The sequence below is a fragment of the Pelodiscus sinensis genome, chromosome 20 (genome assembly GCF_052426305.1).
Source record: "Pelodiscus sinensis isolate ZL-2025 chromosome 20, ASM5242630v1, whole genome shotgun sequence".
Lineage (NCBI taxonomy): Eukaryota > Metazoa > Chordata > Testudines > Trionychidae > Pelodiscus > Pelodiscus sinensis.
The window spans coordinates 29,398,344-29,420,730 of NC_143071.1; the positions used below are offsets into that span (position 1 = coordinate 29,398,344).

At 55.7% G+C, this 22,387-nt stretch overlaps 1 protein-coding gene across 4 annotated transcripts in view; it reads left to right on the forward strand.

Annotated features, from left to right (window-relative positions):
- Positions 1 to 22,387, forward strand: part of SHISA6 (shisa family member 6) — a 202,653-nt gene that overhangs the window by 8,983 nt on the left and 171,283 nt on the right. For all 4 annotated transcript variants that reach the window (XM_075903456.2, XM_075903457.2, XM_075903458.2 and 1 more), the window contains exon 3: positions 13,485 to 13,645. In XM_075903456.2, coding sequence (XP_075759571.1) covers positions 13,485 to 13,645 — 161 coding nt within the window. The remainder of the gene's footprint in view (positions 1 to 13,484; positions 13,646 to 22,387) is intronic.

Consider the following 22,387-nt stretch of genomic DNA (forward strand, 5'->3'; position numbering starts at 1 on the left):
GCTCCTCTCATTGTTCCAGGGACAGTGGGAAAACTCTTCATAGTTCTGTGACCAGGTCTGAGAAGTGTACTTGTCTGGACCCTGAGGACTAGAGCACCTCTTCCCCTAGCCAGAGTCAGATAAGAGACTAGGGTGGTTATGGTTGCACTGGGGTTCCTTGATAAGCAGCCCAGATCTCCTCTTCCTGCCTCCCCCAGCTGCTGAGAAGAGGGAAGGCTGCTGGGACTTCCAGCAGGGCACTAACCCTGGATCTGGCTTGGAGGCTCCACCTTTTATATCCACCTCCATGGGCACTGCATGTCGGATGCATTTGAAGATCCATTCCACCTGAGCTGCACACATTGAATGGGAACTGGAGCCTGCTGCGGCTGGGAGAGCGTAGGGTTCCCACTGCTCTCCCCCTCTCCCGTGCCATCCTGGCTGGGACAAGGAGAGGTGGTTCTGCTACTCTGCCTCTCCCCACCGCTGTGGTGTTGCATCCCCCTTCTCATGCATAGCTCCAGGGGCTGTACAGCTTTCCCTCGCTGTCCCAAGTAGCATCAGCAGGAGCCCCAGTGGAACAAACCACTCTCGTGTCAAATTCACTCCCCTGCTGTCTGCAGCTTCAGAGGCCCTGGAGCTGTCTGCAGATGCAGGAAGACTGCACTGGATTGTATTGGAGCTGGTAAATATTTGGAGGATTTTGTTTGTGAGGAAACTAATGGTTAGAGAATTCTTCTAATTCTTATGTTCTTCTTGACGGTGTAAGCCCCTATGCTTGCCAGGGAAAGCACGAGTGTCTAGGCCATCGATTTTTCAAGGCCTGTAGCTCATTGGTAGGTGAGGTGGGTAAAACCGCTCACCAGGTTGGTTTTGCAAATCCCCGGCTAGGCCTGGTTCTGATCCAACGCCCAGTCGCAGGGTCTGCACCCGGACAGTGGACGGAGCCAGGTTTTGTGTGTGGTTCCCGAGTCGGCAGCGGGGGAGCAGCATTTCAAGCCAGCAGCGAGCGAGAGTTAGGAACACGTGTCTGCTCAGGTGGATTGTCCAGCTGGTTTGGTTCCTTTCGCACGTCTGCTCTTTTCTTCCCCTCCCTGCTGAGATCTCTGTGCTCTTCTCACCCGATGTCTCTGGTGCACCCTCTGTCCTGCTTCCTACTGGCTGGTTCTCACCGATGGCACCTGGTTCCCTTCTTCTCCAAAGGGTCCTGCTGGACTTCCTGCATGTAGTCCAGTCCTCTCATTCTTCAGCTCCCTATCAGAATGACCCGTTCCCTGAGGCTCACGCCAAAGCCCCACCCTTACAGGAGCGTTATGGTTTCAGTAGCCCCCAGATATAGCGGCTTGGCTAGCACAGAAAGGTGTCTCAGCACGTGCCCTGTTCCATTTCACCTAGTGAACGTAACTTCCCTCTTTCACGTGCACAGCTGTCGGGAAATGACGAAGCTAGAGGCATAAGTCTGAACTTTGTTAGAGCAGTTTAAAATAGGGTGGTGTCCAGGAAAGTCGGTGGAATTAGGTGTTGTGTAAAAACATATTGAAATCAGGATCAGGCCCCCTAGGGCACTTGTCCATGTGTGAGCGGTTTTACATTCTGTGCCCTGGAAACTTTAACCAGCCACTCCCAGTCTCCGGTCCCAGTGCCTGCTTCTGGCCGGTGCAAGCTGAAGAATGGGGCTCTGCCTCCCGAGTGGGCGTTAGCTGCTGTGGCCGCCCTTTCCCTTTCTCCCAGACGTAGCCTCATTTCCCAGAGATCTTCCCCAAGGCCACGCTCCTAGTGTCACCCGGCTCCTGATGTCACTTTATTTCCTCAGGGATAAATCCGTGAGGGGTCGGGATGTGCTGCTTCTCCTGCTCTTGGCCGTTGCATAACCCTTGGAATTCAGGTCGGTTCCTAAATTACCTGCCGTCCTGTTACCATTCTCTAGCGCTAGTCGTCGATCACCAGGTAACATTGGATTTGAGTCCAGCTTAGAATCATTGAATCCCAGGGCTGGAAGAGCCCTCAGGAGTCATGGAGTCCAGCCCCCTGCCCAAAGCAGGACCAACCCCAACTCAGTCAGCCCAGCCAGGGCCTTGATACGCAGGGACTTAAACACCTCTAGGGACGGAGATTCCACCCCCTCCCTAGGGAACCCAAATCAGGGCTTCCCCACCCGCCTAGGGAAATGGTTTTTCCTAATGTCCAACCTAGACCTCCCCCACTGCAACTTGAGCCCATAGCTCCTTGTTCTGCCACCCGCCCCACTGAGAACAGCCTCTCGCCAGCCTCTCTGGAACCCCCTGCAGGTAGCTGAAGGCTGCTCTCAAATCCCCCCTCACTCTGCTCTTCTGCAGACTAAATAAGCCGAAATCCCTCAGCCTCTCCGCATAGGTCATGTGCTCCAGCCCCCTCTGCTGGGCCCTCTGCAATGCATCCACATCCTTTGGTTTAGGTTGGACTTTAGGAAAAAGTTCCTAACTGTCCGGTTGGTCAAACACTGGAATAAATTGCCCAGGGAGGTTGTGGAATCTCCATCTCTGGAGATATTGAAGAGCAGGTTAGATAAATGTCTATCAGGGATGGTCTAGACAGTATTTGGTCCTGCCATGAGGGCGGGGACTGGACTCGATGACTCTCGAGGTCCCTTCCAGTCCTAGTGTTCTAGGATTCTTTCTGGATGCAGTATTCCAAATGCAGCCTCACTAATGCTGAATAAAGGGGAATAATCACTTTTCTAGATCTGCTGGCAATGCTCCTCCTCATGCACCCCAATATGCTGTTAGCCTTCTTGGCTACAAGGGCACACTGTTGACTCCTAGCCAGCTTCTCATCCACTGTAATCCCCTTGTCTGCTGAACTGATACTTAGCCTGTTGGTCCCCAGACTGTACCAATGCTTGGGATTCTTCCATCTCAAGTTTAGGACTCCACATGTCCTTGTTAAGCCTCATCAGATTTATTTTGGCCCATTCCTCTAATCTGTCTAGGTCACTCTGGACCCTATCCCTGCCCTCCAGCGTATCTACCTCTCCCCCTAGCTTAGTGCCATCTGCAAACTTGCTGAGGGTCCAATCCAGGTCATTAATAAAGATGTTGACCAACTCGGCCTTAGAACCGATTCTTGGGGCACTTTGCTTGAAACCGACCGCCAACCTGACATCAAGCCGTTGATCACTGCCCGTTGGGCTTGACAATCTAACCAGCTTTCTATCCACCCTACAGTCCATTTAGCCAATCCTTACTGCCTTAACTTGCTGGCAAGAATATTGTGGGAGCTTTGGTTTCTAATCATAATGTTTCCTCTGCTATTCCAGGCTCCCCAAGTTCTTAACTATGCACTAATCTCTGACTCCCTGGAGACTAGAAACCTTTTCAATATTATTTCTAATTCTGGGTATGTCTACACTACCCCGCTAGTTCGAACTAGGGTGGTAATGTAGGCATACCGCACTTGCAAATGAAGCCCGGGATTTGAATTTCCCGGGCTTCATTTGCATAAGCCGGCCGGCGCCATTTTTAAATGCCAGCTTGTTCGAACCCTGTGCCGCGCGGCTACACGCGGCACGGGCTAGATAGTTCGAACTAGCAAGCCATTCCGAACTATCTGTACGCCTCGTGGAACGAGGCTTGCTAGTTCGAACTATCTAGCCCGTGCCGCGTGTAGCCGCGCAGCACGGGGTTCGAACAAGCCGGCATTTAAAAATGGCGCCGGCCGGCTTATGCAAATGAAGCCCGGGAAATTCAAATCCCGGGCTTCATTTGCAAGTGCGGTATGCCTACATTACCCCGCTAGTTCGAACTAGCGGGGTAGTGTAGACATACCCTCTGAGTGACTGTTGAATCATCTCAAGAAGACCAAATCATTTATCTTAGCGTACGTCTACACTGCAACGAAAAATCTGGATCTGTGAGTCTTGGAAACCTTGTCAATGACATGTGGAGCTTGGGTTTTGTGGCTCAAACCAGTAAACCAACCAACCAATCCCACTTCACCTGGAGTCCAGGCCTAGTCCAGAAAAAAATATGCTGCTGCCAGTTATCCATCCTGGCAGTAGAAGAAAGCGGTTTATTTTGAATGTCCAGTTTTCTTGGCTACGATAGGTCCAATTTTTATGCCCCTAAGTTGTGTCCACAAAATATGCAAGCAGATATTTCCCGCAGACATCTGTTCGTGCATGAAGAGATCATCTGAGTCATGGAGCAGCCTCTTCTGCATGCACAGTTACTGCTTAGAGCCTTGCAGGTATATTGTACAAGCACAGCAGAGACACCTGACTTCAGCAAATTCAACCAGGTACATGCCTGCACCTAGATCTGCAGAGGCATTTAGATTCCTCACTTCCATTTATTTCAGTGGAGGTAAGGAGCAAAAATACCCTTATGGATCTGGGCCTATGTGTCATTCATGCAGTTGTCATACCCCTGAAGTTCCTTGGAAAGTCTGCTGTTCCCTTTCTCCTCCTCCTGCTCCCTCTCTTGCACTTAGTTGCTCCTCTGTGGAAGAACACTTTTTCAGTTGCTTTGAGTATCTTTTCTGGACATCTGTCCCTTCCCTCTACCATGCTGCCTTGTCCTGGGATTCTTTTGGTTCTGCTGTGCTAGGGAGGGAGCCGGTGGGTTAGTATTTGGAGAGTTGCATTCCAGGGAGAAGGTGGGTGCAGCAGGAAATAGCGCGGCCGATACAGTAGGTGGCAGTGTTCTCTCTGACTCAGCCCAGACATGCTAGCTAGAGATAATGCTGCGGCTGGAGGCACCGTTTTGCTGATGAGTTGCAACCCCAAAGTCTTGTGGCCATCTGTGGCCGTTCACGATCCCAGGGCGTTCGTCTGCCTGAGGTAAGCGATTAGCCCTGTGGCCCTGGCCACGGTGCACGCCAAGTAATTGCATTCTGCTGACAAACTCCGCCAGCTGTTCCAATTTCCACGTCCTTTCTTGAATTGTTATCGAATGGTGTTAGTCCCGGTTCCACCCAGGGCCCGTAGCTCAGTTGTCCTTACTTGCTTCCCGGTGGCCTCCTGGGGCTTCCTGTACTAGTGACTGCACACAGCGCCCTGGCATGGAACGTGCTGCATGCATTGGCTAGGTGTTGTGCCCCTGCACAGTCGGCCCAGAGAGCTGCAGCTGCCCTCGTGTGAAGAGTCTGTTTTCCCACTGCTGCCAAGCGTCATCATGAACAAGCCCCGTCTGTGATGATCTGACAGGGACTCTTTTCATTTCCCTGTTGATCTGCCAGTTTAACTCATTTGCATTTTCACAGCCTCATAATAAACAAGAATAATATTTAACTACAACCTGATCTATATGCTTGGCTGAGCTGTGCTGTACCCGTTACATGGTGAGTCACTCCCAAATCACGCTGGTGTAAAAACAGTGGAAACGAGATCAGGACCTGGCCCTTACAAGGCCTATAGTTAAGAATTCATTGAGATTCATACCGAAAGCAGGACTAAAGTTCCTGAGTTTACAGGCAGGGCATGTTTACACTTGTGACGTAGTGGGGGTACCTGGCTGGTTTCTGTGCTGCTGGCTCTGGGGTAACCCCCACTGGCTGCCGTGGGTACCACGACCCAGCAAAACAGGATGAGTCACTATGCAAACCAGTATGGCCAGACACCCCCCATGGAGAGGAACAAGGAAGGTGGAATACTGCCCTGGCTGGGGGCCAGGGCTGGAAGAGTGTTAGTTAGTTGCTGTCGGTGAGCATGGAGGAGACAGCCTAGGGAAAGGGGCTGGAGTTTAGGGGCCCAGTCTCCCCCATCTCAAGGGGGCCTGAGGCATCCTAGCCCAGCTCTGTGACCAGATTCCATCTGTGCTGTGCTGTATCCTGGAGAGGCAATAAACTTCCTCTATTCCACCGGCTGGTGCAGTCTGTTTGTGCCATTTCGGGGTGCAGGAGACGGGGGACCCCCAACGCGCCGTCACACTATGTTTACACTACAGAGCAGATCGACCCTCTGGAGGTCGATCTTCTAGCGTTCGATTTAGTAGGTCTAATGTAGATCCCCAAATCGAATGCTGAGGGCAGCCCCCACTGGTGTCTGGTACTTCTTCTGCAAGGAGTAAGGGAAGCCAATGGGAGCATGTGTTCCCGTCAGCCTCCCGCTGCATGGACACCCTGGCGGCTCGGCTTAAGGTAAGCTGACTCCAGCGACACATTTTGCTTAGCTGAATGGCGTACCTGAAGCCAGCCTGCCTGGTGTAATATAGACCAGGCCTCTGTGACTGAATCTGGCAGATTGGCTCTTCACAGGACAATTGAATTTCCCATGTAAGTTTTTTAAATAAAACGCCGTAGTAACGTTAGCAAGGGAAAGAGGGAAAATGGCTCCTTTGGGGACCATTGCCTCTTTCCTCTAGCTAACAACCGCAGTACCCGCCGCTGTGCCCACGCGCTCGCACGCTCCCAACGCCACACGCAGCCGCTTCTCCGGTTCCAAGGCCGCACACGCTGAGCATTCTGCGGCCCAGGGGGCGCTAACAACGTGACACCAAGGAAGGCGGAAAAGGCGGCTCAGATGGACCCGCTGTCCCTGTTTTCTGATGCTGCAGGGAGCAGCTGTCTCTGGAGCAGGCTGGCAGATTGGAGGGAGGGCAGGCCTCTGATAAGATGGACTCCAGGTTCCCCCTCTCTGTTCTCTTCCAGTCGACCCCAGCCCCTGCTGGCCAACGGGGCTAACAGAGAAGGCAGGCGGAAGGGGGTTGGAGACCATGCGGGTGGAGATTCACAGCTCAGCTACGGAGGCAGCTGCTCCCCTCACCCATCTTCTGTGTTCACGAGATGAGGGCCTTAGAAATGGTGAGAGAGGGGCGTGGCCAAGGGGCGGTTCAGTTCACACGTGGAACCGTTAGGGGGAAGCGCAGAGGCCGAAGTGGAGCAGGAACCAGATCCAGAGAAGGGCAAGGCCGGAAGATCCGTGACCACCTCATTGGCTCCCAGCCTTGCTGCAGAGCCTGGGTCCTGGGCTCCGAAGGGCAGCCACAGCCTCCCCTCGCCACCACTGCGGGGAGACGGTTCCTTGTGTGTTGGTTTGTTGTGATCCAGGCTAACGAGCACTCAGACAATGGAAGCCTCGACATTGCCGAGAGCCTCTCCCAGCCGTCATTGGCAGCCTAACCCAGGCGTCGCTTCTGCCACGTGCCGGCACAAGCCTGTGCACGCAGCCGTGCGCCGCACGCTCGGAACGTGCCCTCGGTAGTGATGGTCACAGCGCCCAGAACACAGGCAGGAGGCGGTAGAAGGACGGCAGCAGGGAGAGGAGCATGGGGGCGCAGTGTCGACTCTGATCTGCTCGTTCCCTTGCGTTTCATGGCATGCTCCGGGCAGCCGTGAGCTCTGGCTGCCAGGGCATCGTTAGCAGAGCTTGTGGTGTGGGAACACGCGTACAGAGAAAGGCCAAATGCGCCGCCTGTGAAATCTGCACTGCATCGGGCAAATGCACCCAAAGGACCCGAAGTTATGGAGGAGGCCCGCATTTCTTCAACCTGGGGAGCTTGACCCATAAGGAAGTTGGGGGGGGGATCATAAGGGTATTTTAGTGGGTGCCTGCTGCCCTTACTTTAGTAGTGGCTGTTGGCCAGGTGCCCAGCTCCGAGGCCACCAGCTGCAGTGCAGGAGGGAGGGTGGCGGGACCACAGCCCCCATTCCAAGAACCATGCGATCCGCCCCACAACTCCCTTTGAATCAGGACCCCTACAATTACAGCTCTGCGCCCTTTCCCATTGAACAGTGGAAATCGTGACATAGCCGTTTTAAAATCCCACGATTGTGAAATTGGCCAACGTGGACCTTGAATTTGGTGGGGCCCTACTCAGTGACACCAGGATCCGGTCCCTGGATGGTGGAGTAGGAGCTAGAAAATACCCTTTGTCCCCCGAGACCTTCCTCAGATTTCACTGGCTGTGATGGGAAAAGCCTGTAAGTGCCCCCCCCCCATTCCCGTTCCCCTTATTGCTCCTGACCCCAAACCGTGTGACAGGAGCCGTTCCCTGCCAGGCACAAGAGGGAGGGTCACATCCAGTCCCACTAGCCTAGCCAATGCTCCAAGGGGCCCCTGTGTGGTTTGGGCTGATGAGAGCGATCCCCTGGCTGGACAGTGTCGGTCGCCGACAGCACCCGAACGTGCCGCCCAGCCGGTGACGGGCCTGTCTGCCTGCGGCCGCAGCTCCAGCTTGCTGCACGATGGCAGGAGGGGAGGGCAGGATGCCGGGCAAACCTGAGGAGAGCGAGGGAGGCTCCTTAGTGCCGGTGGCCAGCAGAGAGGAGGCCCGTTCTGAGGCGCTCCTGTCCGAAGGGGCCATGCACAGGAAAGTCTCTGCCGGTTCTCGGGCCTGGCTCTGCTGGAACGTCGCTGGCCCAGGCAGGCCCAAGGAACCTGCAGCCTGTGAAGAGGGGGAAGGGCTCATGAGACTTTGCCAAGTTGGAAACTGCGCAGCCAGATCCTCAGGGGTTCTCAGCTGGCGGGGCTGATGCCGGTGTTGTTCTGCGGCCAGGCACCCTCCCTAACTGGCCCACCAGGCAGCCCCCCCAAAAGACGTGGAGTGAGCTAAGTGTCTCGGCTTGACCAAGCCCTGGCTGGGATGGTTGAGTTGGGTTGGTCCTGCCTTGGGCAGGGGGCGGGACTCAACTCCTGAGGGCTCTGCCCCCCTGGGGTTCTAGGATTCTAAGGAGCCGCTCTGCTTCTGGCTGGGCTTAGAGTCACGCAGCCGGTGCTAGGTCTGGGCGTGCTCTCGGTTCCGCCCGTGTACCTCCAGTGGCAGTGGAGTCAGGCTGGATTTCCAGGGGGGTAACCGGGAGCAGAATCGGGTCCCTAATGCTCTCCCTTCCCTGGAGCATCGATAAAGGCTGTGTCATCGCCCGGCCTCCCAGGATCTGATTGTGCAGTTATGCAAATCTTCCTGCCCCATCTGCTGCACTGAAGGTGCGGTGTGAGCAGAGCAAGAGAGCTGTCGGATCCCAGCCTCTCACGGCCCTTCCTCGCCTGACTCTGCGTCCCTCCCGCGGACGCGGAGGATGCATTTGAGATCGCACGTAGGGCAGTAGGATCAGGCATTTCCATTCCTCCCCCCGTCCTGCGCGTAGCGTTCGCAGTGGGGAGCGAGCAGCTGAACTAGAGCTGTTTACGCGGTGCCAAATTCATCCTCTGTCTGACTGCACGGAGCTGCAGCAGGGAGACGCCAGGCCTGGGGGCGCTTTGTGAGGAATCATTTGGATCTCACACATCGTGGCTGGATTAGAACACGTCTCCTCAGCACCCGCAGAGGTGGCACTTGCCGCCCTGCCTTTTAACTCTGGCCTGGTGGTAGCGAGAGCATCCCCCAGCCTGGCAGGAGAGCGAGGATCAGCCGGCTTGTGCAGAGCCCGCACCTCCTGGCAGGCTGCTGCTTCATTCATGCTCACCCAGGTCAGTTTAGTCCCAGGACGCGCAGATCGTGGCATCTTCCACCAGCTGCGTGCGGCTTCTCTAGCCCAGCGTCTGACAGCCCGGCCGAATGGTGAGCAGACTCGTTTCCCTGCCTGCCACTTCTGCTTCCTTCATCTCTCTCCAGCGTGACCACGTTATGTTTTCTAGCCTGGTGGTGGCTGCATCAGTCAGGTTTCCCCGTCCCATGACCGGTGCTTAGCTCAAGGGCCTCTCCGCATTGCCTTCCTTCGGGCTGGAAAGTTGCCGTGCAAGGCTCCTCCTCCCCTCGTCCGGTTTGTGTTTACACGCGGAGCAGGGAGCCCAGCTCCTGCTCGGAGCCGAGGAGCAGCCAGGCAGTTTTCTGGGCCACGATTCACCCAGCAGACTAGATCCGCAGCGAGTGGCTTAGCATGTGCCCAGAGGAGCCGGCTTGGGTTCAGTGATGGAGGGGGTTAGGCGCGTCTTAGTGACCCGGGTCCCTTCGGAGCCCATGCGCTTTCATGGCCTCTGTTAGTTTTGGGAATCAAAGCAAACCGCCCTGTTCCTCATGCTCGGTCACCCCCCAAATCCAGCTGTGGGTGAGAAAAGCGACAGCGATGAGAGCGGAGGCGCTGTGTGGTGATAGGCCATCGCCCCGTCAGACCCGTGCGCCCGCTCACCTCGCGCTCAGCCTTCTCCCCCACGGCCCCGCCGAGCTCCTCTGCAAACCCAGGCGTGGGCCCGCTTCTGCCGCGCGGCCTTCAGGGGATGGAGCTGGTCCGGGCCCCGGCTTGCAGCAGTAATAGCCCCAAAGACGTGGGGGCTGCCCTTGCCTCCCCCCATAAAAACTGTTCCAGCACATGGCTGCAGTTCCCCGTCTCCGACTGTCCTGTGCCCGTCAGCCTGCTCAGAGCTGGGACCGTCCTCCCTGAGCGCGTGGGGTGGGGCTGGCGGCAGATAAAGAGCAGCCCAGTCGCCGTCTGGCATGGGAAAGGGACTCCTGGCATGTCCTCAGCACAGACTGTGGCCTGGCCAGCCCCTGAACAACCACACGCGCCTGGTCCAGCCTGCGATGCTGCTCTGTGTGGAGCAGCCAGTGACCCGCCGGCAGGACTGGAAGTGCAGTGGAACAGCGGGAGGAACGGTTCCCCCGGCAGGCTGTGCCCTGGCTCCCAGCTCTGTCTCTGGCTGGCCGGTGAGCTCGGGCCGCTCACAAGGCTGTACCGCGACTTACCGTGCTTCAGGGGTTGGCTGGCCGGCGAGCCCCTCAGACGTGATCTCAGGGGCACTGAGCACCCCAGCTCGGTGTGTGGCCAGCAGCAGCTCGGGGGCTGCAGAGCCTTTGGGATAGCGGCCCTGGGCGCGTGGCGCTGGGGATTCAGACCGTCAGCCGTAGCCAGGACTAAGGGGCACGCTTGGAACCAAGGGCCCTCGGCGCTCAGGCTTGAGCCTTTGCCCTCTGCCTCGGTTTCCCTTGGCGTGTGACTGGCTCCTACGCCGGCCACCTCCCGCACTCGTGGGGGAATAACGCCGAGTGTACCCCGCTGTAAGCACCAGGCTGCTCTGACTGGCTCGGGCCTAGAGGGTTCGGCAGCGGTGTGTCCCCTCCCCCCGCCCCGTGCCATGCCCCGTGCGTGCGCCTGCTGCCAGTTATCACAATGGGGACCTGGCTTTGGTGGGGGCTCTAGGCTCTGTGGTGATACACACGAGCAGTCGCACGCAAACAGGGCTGGAGTACTTCCTGTCACGGGGAGGCCTGGCGGGCGGCCCGCTGCTGCCCTGCCCCCCCCCCTCCCAGCAGGGTGTGGGGCTGAGAGGGAAGAGAGCCCAGCAGGGAAGGGTATGGACTGAGCGCTCCTTTCTGGGAGCCAGAGCCCTCGGGGGGGCGGGGGGGAGGCAGGGAGCCTTGAGAGAGAACAAGATACTGGGTGTCTCTGTGGCAGGGGCCTGACTACCTAGGCCTGAGGCCAGCGAGAGGCCAGGTTTGCTTGGAGCTAAGGGGGGTGAGGAGGACTCGTCACAGACCCTAGGAATGGGCTGCAGACGCTCCCAGGGCGGAAGGAGCGTGGGGACCTGATACAGGGGAGAAGAAATGTTGACAGGCCTGCAGACACCGGTCCCCTGGAAGGGGTGGGGCTGAGGGTCAGTGGAAGGCAGTGGCAGCTGGAAGCAGTTGTGGGAGAGAACATGATAAGCACATGGGAACGGCCACACTGGGTCAGACCAAAGGTCCATCCTGCCCAGGGTCCTGTCTGCCCACAGCGGCCAGCGCCAGGTGCCCCAGAGGGAGGGAACCGAACAGGGAATCATCAGTCAGTCCCTCGCCTATCACCCGTTTCCAGCCTCCGACAGACAGAGGCGAGGGACAACCTCCCTGCCCATCCTGGCTAATAACCATTGACAGGGCTCAACAAATCAGTGAATCCACTCACCCGCGGCAAGTAGCTTTCAGCCAGTTGCCCTGTTCACCGATGGTGCGCGCATGCACAATGCGGGTCTTGTGCATGTCCAGTGTGGGGTTCACCACGGTTTGTCAAGCCCTGACCATTGATGGGTCTAACTTCCATGAATGTATCTAGCTCTTTTTTTAACCCTGTTCAAGTCCTGGTCTTCACCACATCCTCTGGCAAGGAGTTCCACAGGTTGACTGTGCACTGTGCGAAGAAAAACATCCTTTTGTTTGTTTTAAACCTGCTACCTAGTAATTTCATTTGGTGACCCCTAGTTCGTATATTATGGGAACAAATAAATAACTTTTCTTTAATCTCTTTTTCCACACCAGTCCTGATTTTATAGACCTCTATAATATCCCCCCTTAGTCTCCTCTTTTCTAAGCTGAAAAGTCCAAGTCTTTTTAATCTGTCTTCATCTCATCTCTTCTTATTATTAATCTCTCTTCAAGGGCCAGGGGAAACCGAGGTAAAGTTGAGGGGGTGCTCCCCTGGGCTCTGCGGGGTGTCTGCGACTGAGCTTTGTAGCACTGCTCTGCCTCGCAGGGAAGTTGTGATCTAAAGTGCTGTGAGAGCCTTGGGTGGGTTCTTGAATGGAAAGGCCCATAAAGGGGAGTGAGGCTAGGGGAAGGGTTCTTGTAAAGTGCTGTTCCTTGTGCATGTGTCTGGCCCAGAGTGAAATATTTTCAGAGCGGAACAGATTCAGGTTCTGCCCGCTGTTTTCTGTCAGACAACAGATGAGGCATGTCAGCGAGGACAGCAAATGTGAGCAACACCAGTCCCGTGACTGTGCAGCGCTGGGATTTCTTTGTTGGTACCCGAGGTGATTTTAGGCATATTCCCTCTGGCTGAGAGCACTGAACCTTTCAAAGCCAGTCAGCTTTACCACCCTGCCGTCCCTTGCAGCCTGACCAATCCGGCCCTTCTGCTGCTGGCCAGGAGATAGCCGTCGGGTGCACTGAACAGTCTGTGTTTCCTTCCGGCGTGTGTGATACTTGCTGAATAAATCTCTTCTGAGTGTCCCTGGATCCCGGAAATCACTGGAAGCGATGTAGTGCAGTGGTGGGGAAAGCGGATTGTTTTCCCACACAGAGCCCTGGCCAGCCTTGATGCCACCAGACAAGTCTCTGATGGGAACAGTGCCACAGACGAGCTCCGCTCTGAAAGCTACAGCCCATGGGAAAGCTCCGGGCACTGGCCCTGATTCCAGCCCCCGGCATTACCACCCCCCGTGGCTAGACAAAGGCCCGACAGACTGATGAGGGAGAACTCCCCGTCGCACCTCCAGGAGCAGGGTTGAGGACCATTGGCTTGGGGCTGGGTGCAGGCAGGTCGTAGATCTGTTCTCCTGCCGTCCCTGGCCCAGGGAGCCCGTCTGTCCAGTACTCGTCTCTAGGAAGGCAGGGCAATTCAGCAGCAACAGCAGCGCCAGTGTGGGCCGTGATGGAGAGAACATAACCTCCGGGTTAAGTGAATTAGTGGAAGCATGTGAAAGATTAAACAATAGCCAGACCCTCTGGTGAGCAAATGGAGCCGTGAACCCAGGAAAGGGCACGCAGCTCCTAAGCCACCGGGAGTTTTGTTGCTTTTGTATTTTTCCTTCCGAAATCAAAGCACCAGCGGGCTCCAGTGGAGACTAGATGAACAAGTCTTGCTGCTTTATGAACCGGTTGTGTCCCCTTTCTCCGTTGCAGGGCTCTGGCAGATATCCTCCGGCAGCAGGGGCCCATCCCAATAGCACACTGTGAAAGAGAGACTATCTCGGCCATCGATACCCCTCCCAAAGAAAACACGCCTGTCCGGACATCCTCCAAAAACCACTACACCCCCGTGCGCACCTCGAAAAGCAACCCAGGTAAGTGTCACTGTTCCGCGGGGGTCCTGCGCCACCGCCTTGGAAACGAGCAGCCGAGAAGAGACCCCGTGCGTTGCGCTGTTCCGCGGGCGGGCCACCGTGCTGGCGTGGTGGGGGCAGCGTCTCTGCGACGTGCCCTGCAGCACAAGAGGCAGTTGTGACGATGCTGGGGGCATCCAGCTGCGTTTGCTAGATGGGTTTGCTGTGCTGGGCAGCTCTTCTAGAAATGTCCCAATCAGCAGCAAGTTCAGGAGGGGTTTGCGGAGGATTTACCATAGTGTCCTGGGTCCCAACCCAACGCACCCAGTGTGAAATGTTGCCCAGGCCCCACGGATGCTGCGTCTGGACAGGCAGGAATCCGCCCAGCCCGTCCAGGCAGGGAAAGGCTGCACGTGGACTCTGAGCTTCATCTCAGGAGCATACGGGCCCACGAGCAAGGTCCCAGGAGAGGTGCTGTGGTCTGGGGTTCCACCCTGGCCCTGCTGTGGGCCGGCTGGGTGTGTTTGTGCAGGCGAGTGCTCGGGAGTGGCAGGATGCAGTGCGGGCTGGCGAGCGATTTCCTTGCCTTCAGAACGCTGCCATGGAGATAGCGTCACAGCCGCTGGGAGGCAGGTGTGGTGGATTCTCTGTCGCGTGAAGCCTTTCCCTTGCCTGCTGGCGCCTCCCCACGGCGAACTCGCATGCGCGCTCAGGGCGCGGGCGTTCCTGGGGCACGTTCTCTGGCCTGGTAGGCGATCGGAGGAGAGGATCGTGGTGTATCCGTCTGGGAACCTTCCCGTGGAGGCCAGTGGGAGCAGAGGGCCCGGAGATGTGCGAGGTGGGGCTGGTCCCGCTGCTGATTGTGTTCATGTTGGTTAGGATGCTGGGGAAGATGGATGGTGGGTTCATCAGTGTCTCCCACAAACCCCGCACTGTCGCGTTCACGGGCGGAACCGCCCGAACCCATTGAAACGGCTGCACGCAGTGTTGCCCCATGAGTAAAAATAGTGGAAAGGGCCTGCTGGGCCCCCTGGATTTGAATTCAGCCTGGGGTCAGCCAGAGCCAGAGTGCAAAGCCATTGCAGCTGCCTGCCGTGTGAGAAGCCAGCCCCTTGGAGGGTAAATTCATCACTTGCATTCCTGCCCCATCGGGATCTGCACTCCTGCGCGTGGGCCCCTTCTCCCAGAAACGGTTGCCAGAGGTTTGCTTGCATCCCCCGTCGCTGTGCCCGTTTGCTTGCCCCTTTCCCCTCAATTCGCTGGGGCCGTTCTGTGGTCCTTGCTGCTTATTTGGTCGGTGGGAAGAAGCGGGGGGGTAGTAGAGGGCTCTTTGAACTGGCAGGCAAAGCCAGAGCGGGATCCAGTGCCTGGCAGTGGAAACCTGATGGATTCAGACAAGGAGGAAGGTGCCAAAGGGAAGCAGTGCGGGTAGCCGACTGCTGGCACCATTTGTCAGGCATGGGGTGGGTTTGCTTCCATGTGCGCTCTGGAAATGAGGGGAGGGCCTCTCTAGTTCCACCCAATGGTGGGGGCTTTCTACAGGCTCCCTGGGGGAGCCCCTATGGCCTGTGTTACGCAGCAGGTGAGAGAGAGGGTCAGACATGGTCCCTTTGGGCAGTAGCATCTGTGAATCGTGCTGGGTTTCCTGGCTGTGTGGGGGGACATAACGCCGAGGAGACGGCTCAGCTGGCCAGGAGCTCTCGAGTTCCCACATAGTGCTACAAATAAAGGGCCTGAGAGGTCCAGGGGGAAGGGCTTTTTCTGTCTCCTGTTCTAGTGACCAGAGCCCCTGCCGATAGCCGGTGGCATCCTACCTGCAGAGGAAAGTGGGGACTCGTGCGCCGGGGGAAATGGGGCTGCCTGCAGGAGGCGGGTGCGCTTGCGTGGTTTTGCTGCGCCGATGGGAAGATACAACCACAGGGACTGAGGCGGGCGTGGTGCTCGGCTCCCCTGGTGGCTTGAGCCGTGTTTGGGCTAGGCAGGGTGGTCTGGAGCCTTCCTCCCAGCAAGGGAACTAACCGGAAGTGCGTCCGAGTGACAAATGCCTCCCGGGCCAGCCTCTGCTCTAGGCCCGTTGGCCTCCGCGGAGCCGGCGAGCCACCTGGCCATGGGCATCCATGGGTCACTGCCACGGGCAGCCCGGTACAGCTGGGAGAGGCTTTTAATAAGGTCCCCAGTCGGGAGAGTCCAGAGACATGCTCATGTTCCAGGCGCTACTGTGATGTAGTGTGGGTACCTTGCTGATTGCTATGCTGGGCAGTGGGTTGAGTGACCTCCACTGGCTGCTGGCTGCAGCACGGCCCAGCAGGGCAGGGGATGAGTCATTATGCAAGGGGGCTTCTAACCTGTCTGACCAGTGATCTCCCAGGGAGTGGAACAATGGGAAGAAGGGGAGTGGAGCCCTGGCTGGGGGCAGGGCTGGAAGTGAGGGAGTTACTTTCTGTCTGGGAGCATGGAGGACACAGCCTAGGAAAAGGGGCTGGAATTTAGGGGCCCAGTCTCCCCCATCTCAAGGGGGGCTGAGGCATCTAGGCCTGCCCTGTGACCAGATGACATCTGTGCTGTGCTGTGTCCTGGAGAAGCAATAAACTCCCTCTGTTCTACTGGCTGGTGGAGTCTGTCCGTGCCACCATGGGGATGCAGGAGACGGGAAAACCCCAACGCGCCGTCACAGCTGCTTTCAGCGGTGCCTTCGCCCACAGGCCTTGCCCTCTGGGGGCAGTGCACAGAGACACTCGTCAGCACTCTGGGGCTGGAGCCAGTAGCCGTGTCCGGCCAAACCCGGGGACACTGCGCCTTGTAATTCCTGCACAGGTTTGGCGACAAGGGCCGCTGGAGCCCAGGCGTGGGGCATGGCAGCTAGAGTGCCCACTGGCTGCATAGGAAGGGCAGATAATGGCTGAGTCTGAATGCTGCTTTGCAGGCCCTCTGAACTCATCCCGACTGGCCATTGTCCTCTTCTGCATGCCCCTCGTCTCCCCCTGCATCCCGCCCTCTGAGTTCCTCCCCCAGTCAGCTCTCTGGCTCCTCCCCACCCCACGACTTTGTTCTGGTCCAGCAACATGCGCTGGAGACGTGGGGCTGGTTCTCGGCTGCTCTGCAGCTCGTGGCACCAGTCAGAGCAAGCCCAGCGTGGGTAGAACGCAACTCGCAGTCCGAGCGCTGGCTCTTCACAGCCACTTTGCCTCCGGAATCAGGTGATGGAGCCCCCCAGGGACTCTGGATACACCTCACTCCCAGTGTCTCCGGTTTCAGTCACTGAAATGAAAGGGACTTGCGAGCGGCCAGGCGGAGTCAGACCTAGGACCATCGCGCCCAGGTTCCTGTCTGCCGGCAGTGGCCAGGGCCGGGTGCCCCAGCGGGGTGAGTAGAGCAGAGAACCACTCAGTGATGAAGTGTCACAGAAATGACCCGGGCTGCCTTGCCAAGGCTGCTCCATGCTGATTTACTTCCCTCCAGCCACAGCTCCTCTGCTCCAAGCCCCGTGTGTGGCCTGTCGCCCATCCCCCTCTGCCGGTTCCCCAGCTTGGGCAGGCTCTGTGGGCCAGGAGCTGCTTTGCATTCCAGCCTCTGTATTTCTGGAGCAGCAGAGAGCAGAAAGCAGCCAGCTCTGCCCAGCTGAGAGTGGCCCAGGCGGGAATCGTTGGCCTATGGTGCTACGGTTCTCCTCCTCTCCTAAGTGCCCATCGCATGCCCTAGAGACTGGCACAGAGGAGCTAACGAGGCCATCTTCGTTTTCCATGCAGATTATGGCTGGGGAGACGTTAAGTACCTGCTGTGATGCGTTCTGTGCTGGGGGGACTGGAGCAGACCACAGACTTGCAGCACACAGACCGCCAAGCACTCAGATAGCTCCGCCGCCTCCTCCTCTGTCCCCAGCTTAACCCTGCCTGTGCTTTCATTGCCAGGGCTGGGGCACTGGTGGGAGTGTGCCATGCAAGGAGAAGATGCCCAGCGAGGGAGGGACCGGAAAGGAGCATGAATGTACAAGGAAGTTCTCGGGGGATTCCGGGATTTCAGCTGGAATTGTTTCAAAGATGTAACTGATTTCCTTTCTCTGTGCGTTCGCTGTTCCTAGCCTCGGGCTTCTGCTCTTGGGCCAGCCTGCTGTGCACTTAAAAGCTTTACAAGCCCACAGGACTGTGGAGATATCACACGCCCCTCAACCAGCACAGCTGTGCCTGCAAAAGTGGCAGTGGAGGTGCGGTTACGGGGGAGGGGCCTTTTCCTGGTCTAGGTTATTTCACCCGGAGAACTGGTACTCACTGTACCATTAAACATTCATGATTACACCATTGGCGTCCTTTGCAGCCTCCAAGTCTGCGGGCGTATGCTTTGCCCATCTAGCCTGCCTGTTCCTATAAACCCTTTCTAGTGACGCAGGCCTCTGTCACCGAAACGGCAGAGCTTTGGGTGTTATCACAGTAGGGACGGAGGGCTGTGGATGAAAATGCCCTGGCTCTAGGTGCAGCCTTGACAAGAACATAGAAGTACAGCTGGTCCACAGTTTTCGTTCACAGCAATGGACTTTTTTTGACTGCACACTTCCATGATAAGCTGTTCCCCCCAGCTCTGCAAAAAAAGTCCCATTTTTAATTGAAACAGCATTTTAGTCCTTTTCCCCCTTTATTTCTTGTTACCGGTGACTGCAACATAATCAGTGATGTTGAGAGGTTTGGTGGGGCTTGGGGCTTTCGTACTTTCTCATTTTTCCTTTTCCCGCTCTGGAACTTTTCAAAACTTCCTCAACTGGGAAAGGCAACAGAGCAGCAAACAGAAAGCTTACCTGACTGTCATGCCCTTTTTTTCCAGAGTCGGAGATGCCTGGAAAGTCCCAGACCAGCAGAGTCTGGGTTGCGTTTTCCCTTTGTTTTTCAGTCACTTTTGAAAAAGTTTTGAAAAGTGATCAAGTGGTGGCAAAATAAAAAAAGGAAAAAGGGGGGGGGGGGATAAAATCCCAGCTTTTACTCATTTTGTTGCACTCAGTGGCAGAAGGTGGGAGAAGAAACAGAAAAGGGGAAAAAAGCCAAAAATTCACTTTTAAAAACAGGATATTTTTTGAAAAAATAATTCACAATGCTTGGGTATCACCAGCAAATTTCACACTCCGTAGATTGAACTGTGTGTGACATTTTTGAGTGCAAGGGGCTTAAATTGCAGCAAGGGAGGTTAAGGTTGGACATTAGGAAAAACTTCCTACCTGTCCAGGTGGTGAAACAGTGGAATAAGTTGCCTAGGGAGGTTGTGGAATCTCCATCCCTGGAGATATTGAAGAGCAGGTTGGACAGACACCTGTCAGAGGTGGTCTAGACCAGCGGCCCTCCAACTTTTTGGGCTCCAGAGCCCTTCACATGCGTAACATTTTATGCGGCGCCCTAGCAGGCCACTGATTGTACCTGTCAATGTTTCCAGTTTGTCAGCCTCGCGGAGCCCTGCGGCTCCGTGGAGCACAGTTTGAGAAACACTGGTCTAGACGGTGCTTGGTCCTGCTGTGAGGGCAGGGGACTGGACTCAGTGACCTCTCAAGATCCCTTCCAGTTCTAGGGTTCTGTGATTCTATCTGTGATTTCCGTTTTTTCACCAAGTACTTTGTGCAGCTGCGAAGCCGCCCGTCAGGGAACATGAGAGCAGAGGGCTGGTGAGGTGAGCTCTGAGCAGGCAACCTGTAGTGAAGCAGGGTCTGTCTGGACAGAGCAGGATTATTTTTGGAATGGATAGAAAGTCCGTTTCATTGCTGAATGTCAGTCCTGGAGACTAGAGATAAGTGGGGTCCAGGAGGGGAAAGTCTCCAGCTCACCAGTTTTGGCTCCAGACAAGCATCACAGCTCTGAGTGCAGAGCTGGGGGGCCAGCTAGCAGAATAAACCCCATGAAACCTGTCTCAGGCACTCCCAGACACAAGCTTGTCCAGTCTCAGTCTCCCTGGGTATGTCTACACTACCCTCTTAATTCGAACTAGGAGGGTAATGTAGGCATACCGCACTTGCAAATGAAGCCCGGGATTTGAATTTCCCGGGCTTCATTTGCATAAACCGGGCGCCGCCATTTTTAAATCCCGGCTAGTTCGAACCCCGTGCCGCGCGGCTACACGTGGCACGGAGTAGCTAGTTCGGATTAGGCTTCCTAATCTGAACTAGCTGTACTCGTGGAATGAGGAGTACAGCTAGTTCGGATTAGGAAGCCTAATCCGAACTAGCTACTCCGTGCCACGTGTAGCCGCGCGGCACGGGGTTCGAACTAGCCGGGATTTAAAAATGGCGGCGCCCGGCTTATGCAAATGAAGCCCGGGAAATTCAAATCCCGGGCTTCATTTGCAAGTGTGGTATGTCTACATTACCCCGCTAGTTCGAACTAGTGGGGTAGTGTAGACATACCCCCTGAGATCCAAGAAACAAAGATAACAAATAAGAATTCGCGGCCACCACACAAGTGTACTTAAAAAGATATAAAATAAACCCTTTTCCAGGGAAGAGACCACTTGGGAACCCCCTCCCTAAGGCAGAGCTCTCCCTCCTCTGCTCCTCCCCAACCACCCTTTTGCTTGGAGTTGGGAAAACAGACAGAGGGAATCTGCAGAGAACAATGGACTCTGCCCGGGTAACTAGGCACAGAACTCTGAGAACACAACAATCAACCAATACCAGTTAATCAAAACAAAAGGAAAACTCTTTTATTATCAAAACAAAACTACTGTTGCAAGCACAGTAAATTGACTAGGTGGTAAATAGCCACAAAGTGACATAGACTCAGGGAAAGTCCCTGGGCTGTAATCCTTGGTTACAAAAGAGTAAAACAGTTAGCCAGCTCAGCCATGGTTTCCAACCCCCCAAACAAGGAAAACAATAAACCCCGATGGACTATCTAAACTTACACATTTCAAGAAGTCCGTTCTTGGAGAGAGAAAGCGTCTCCTATCTCCCTCAGTACCTGGGAGAAACTGCTCTGATCTCAAATGAAGGAGAGATAGAGAGAGAGAGAAACCCCTATCCCAGATTGAAATTCCTATCTGCATTTTTATTGGCTGACTGCCCCAACTGGTGCATCTCCAGTTGCTTAACCCTTTCCTCGCTCTTTAGGTAAGTCAGACTCTCCTTAGCAGCTCCTAATAATGATAACAAGTCTGAGAAAGGCTTGGAATCGCACCTAAGCTTGGTTAGATGTGGATCAGTGACCCGGAGGAGTCCCCCAGACAGCAATGTTACTCCATTTTCCTGACTCAGCATTGTCTTGATTGAAATGTGACTATAATCTATAGTAAAGACTCTGTGTTTTGACTTTGACACTAGGATGACCCACTGGGTGGCCCCCTTGCTCGTTCCCCCCCTCCCCCCCCCAAGGACGTGTTCTCCAATGTCACCATGTAAGAGGGCATGAAAACTGACTACCGATTCTCAAAGACACCAGTCAGCCCAGGAGGGTGCTCCGGCACCGGACAGCTCGTGAGGTTGCCACCTCTGACTGAAGCTCTTCTAGGAGGGTTTTCCCCCAACATGATGTTCCGTCATTTTCTTAAAATAACTTTCAGTCGTCACCAGGAGGTTGATGCCGATTCTGGGGGATTGGCAGCCCTGGGGGGGAGAGAAGCATTTCATAAATCCCAATGGATAATATGGGAAAAGCCCAAACTGGCTGCTCCAGAAGAGACACTTCTAGCGTGTGAAGGGCAGGTCTCTGGACTGAGTACTGAGTCCCGGGGCCAGCGTAAAGGGTGGGGCTACAGGACGAATGCTCAGGCCGCTGGTGAAGAGACGGGAGGAATTTAACATCCCCCTACAGAGGGCAGTCTGCGAGCCACAAGGCCAGGCTCCACAGCTCTTATCTGGTGCAGGGATAGCTGGAAATGATGGGTTTCTATGGCAACAATCTCTGTTTAAAAGAGAGAGGAACACAAGGAGCAAGAGGGCGAGTGGCTAAAGAATACAGATGTACTTTGAAACAGCATCACAATGGCACGTGACTGGCTGCAGACAACCAAGAAACCTGGAGGAGCGTGTGAGGATCTAATTGAACCCGGCGTTCCTGGCAGCAGGCGCCCGTCCCGTCCGGGGAGCTGGCTCTAGGCGAAAGGAGTGACTGACAAGCTAGCGGATGCTCCGTGTCGTGAGTGTGTCCTGGGAGCACCGCAATGGGGGGCCCACACACAGAGAGCCCCTCAGAGCTGGGTCAGCATTGCTTCTTGCTCATGGGACGAGGCACCTGGCCTTACCAACAGGGGGCCCGTAGGTGGGTGCCCCCCCGCCGGCACGAGGCCAGCAGCGAGAGCAGGTGGGCGGGTCAGAGCTGAAGGGGTGAGCAGTAGGCAGCAAGTAGCAGTGGGAGAGGGAGCAGAGTCAGAGGGTTCACTCTAAGGCAATGTCTACACTGGCGTGATCTTGTTCCAGAGCTATGCAAATGAGGCTGAGTGGAATATCGTTGAGCCTCATTTGCATATCTAATGAGCCACCATTTTTGCAGAAGAGGCTCTTGCGCAAGAAGAAGCTGTCTACACTGCCCCTTCTTGCACAAGAAAAACCCTCTTGTGCAATGCTGTTACACTGATTATTTTCAGGAATAACGGCATTGCACAAGAGGGTTTTTCTTGCGCAAGACGGGGCAGTGTAGACAGCTCCTTCTGGTGCAAGAGCCTCTTCTGCAAAAATGGTGGCTCATTAGATATGCAAATGAGGCTCTGTGATATTCCATGCTTAGCCTCATTTGCATAGCTCTGGTGCAAGATCGCGCCAGTGCAGGCATAGCCTAAGAGTCTGGGGACTTAGCCCAACAG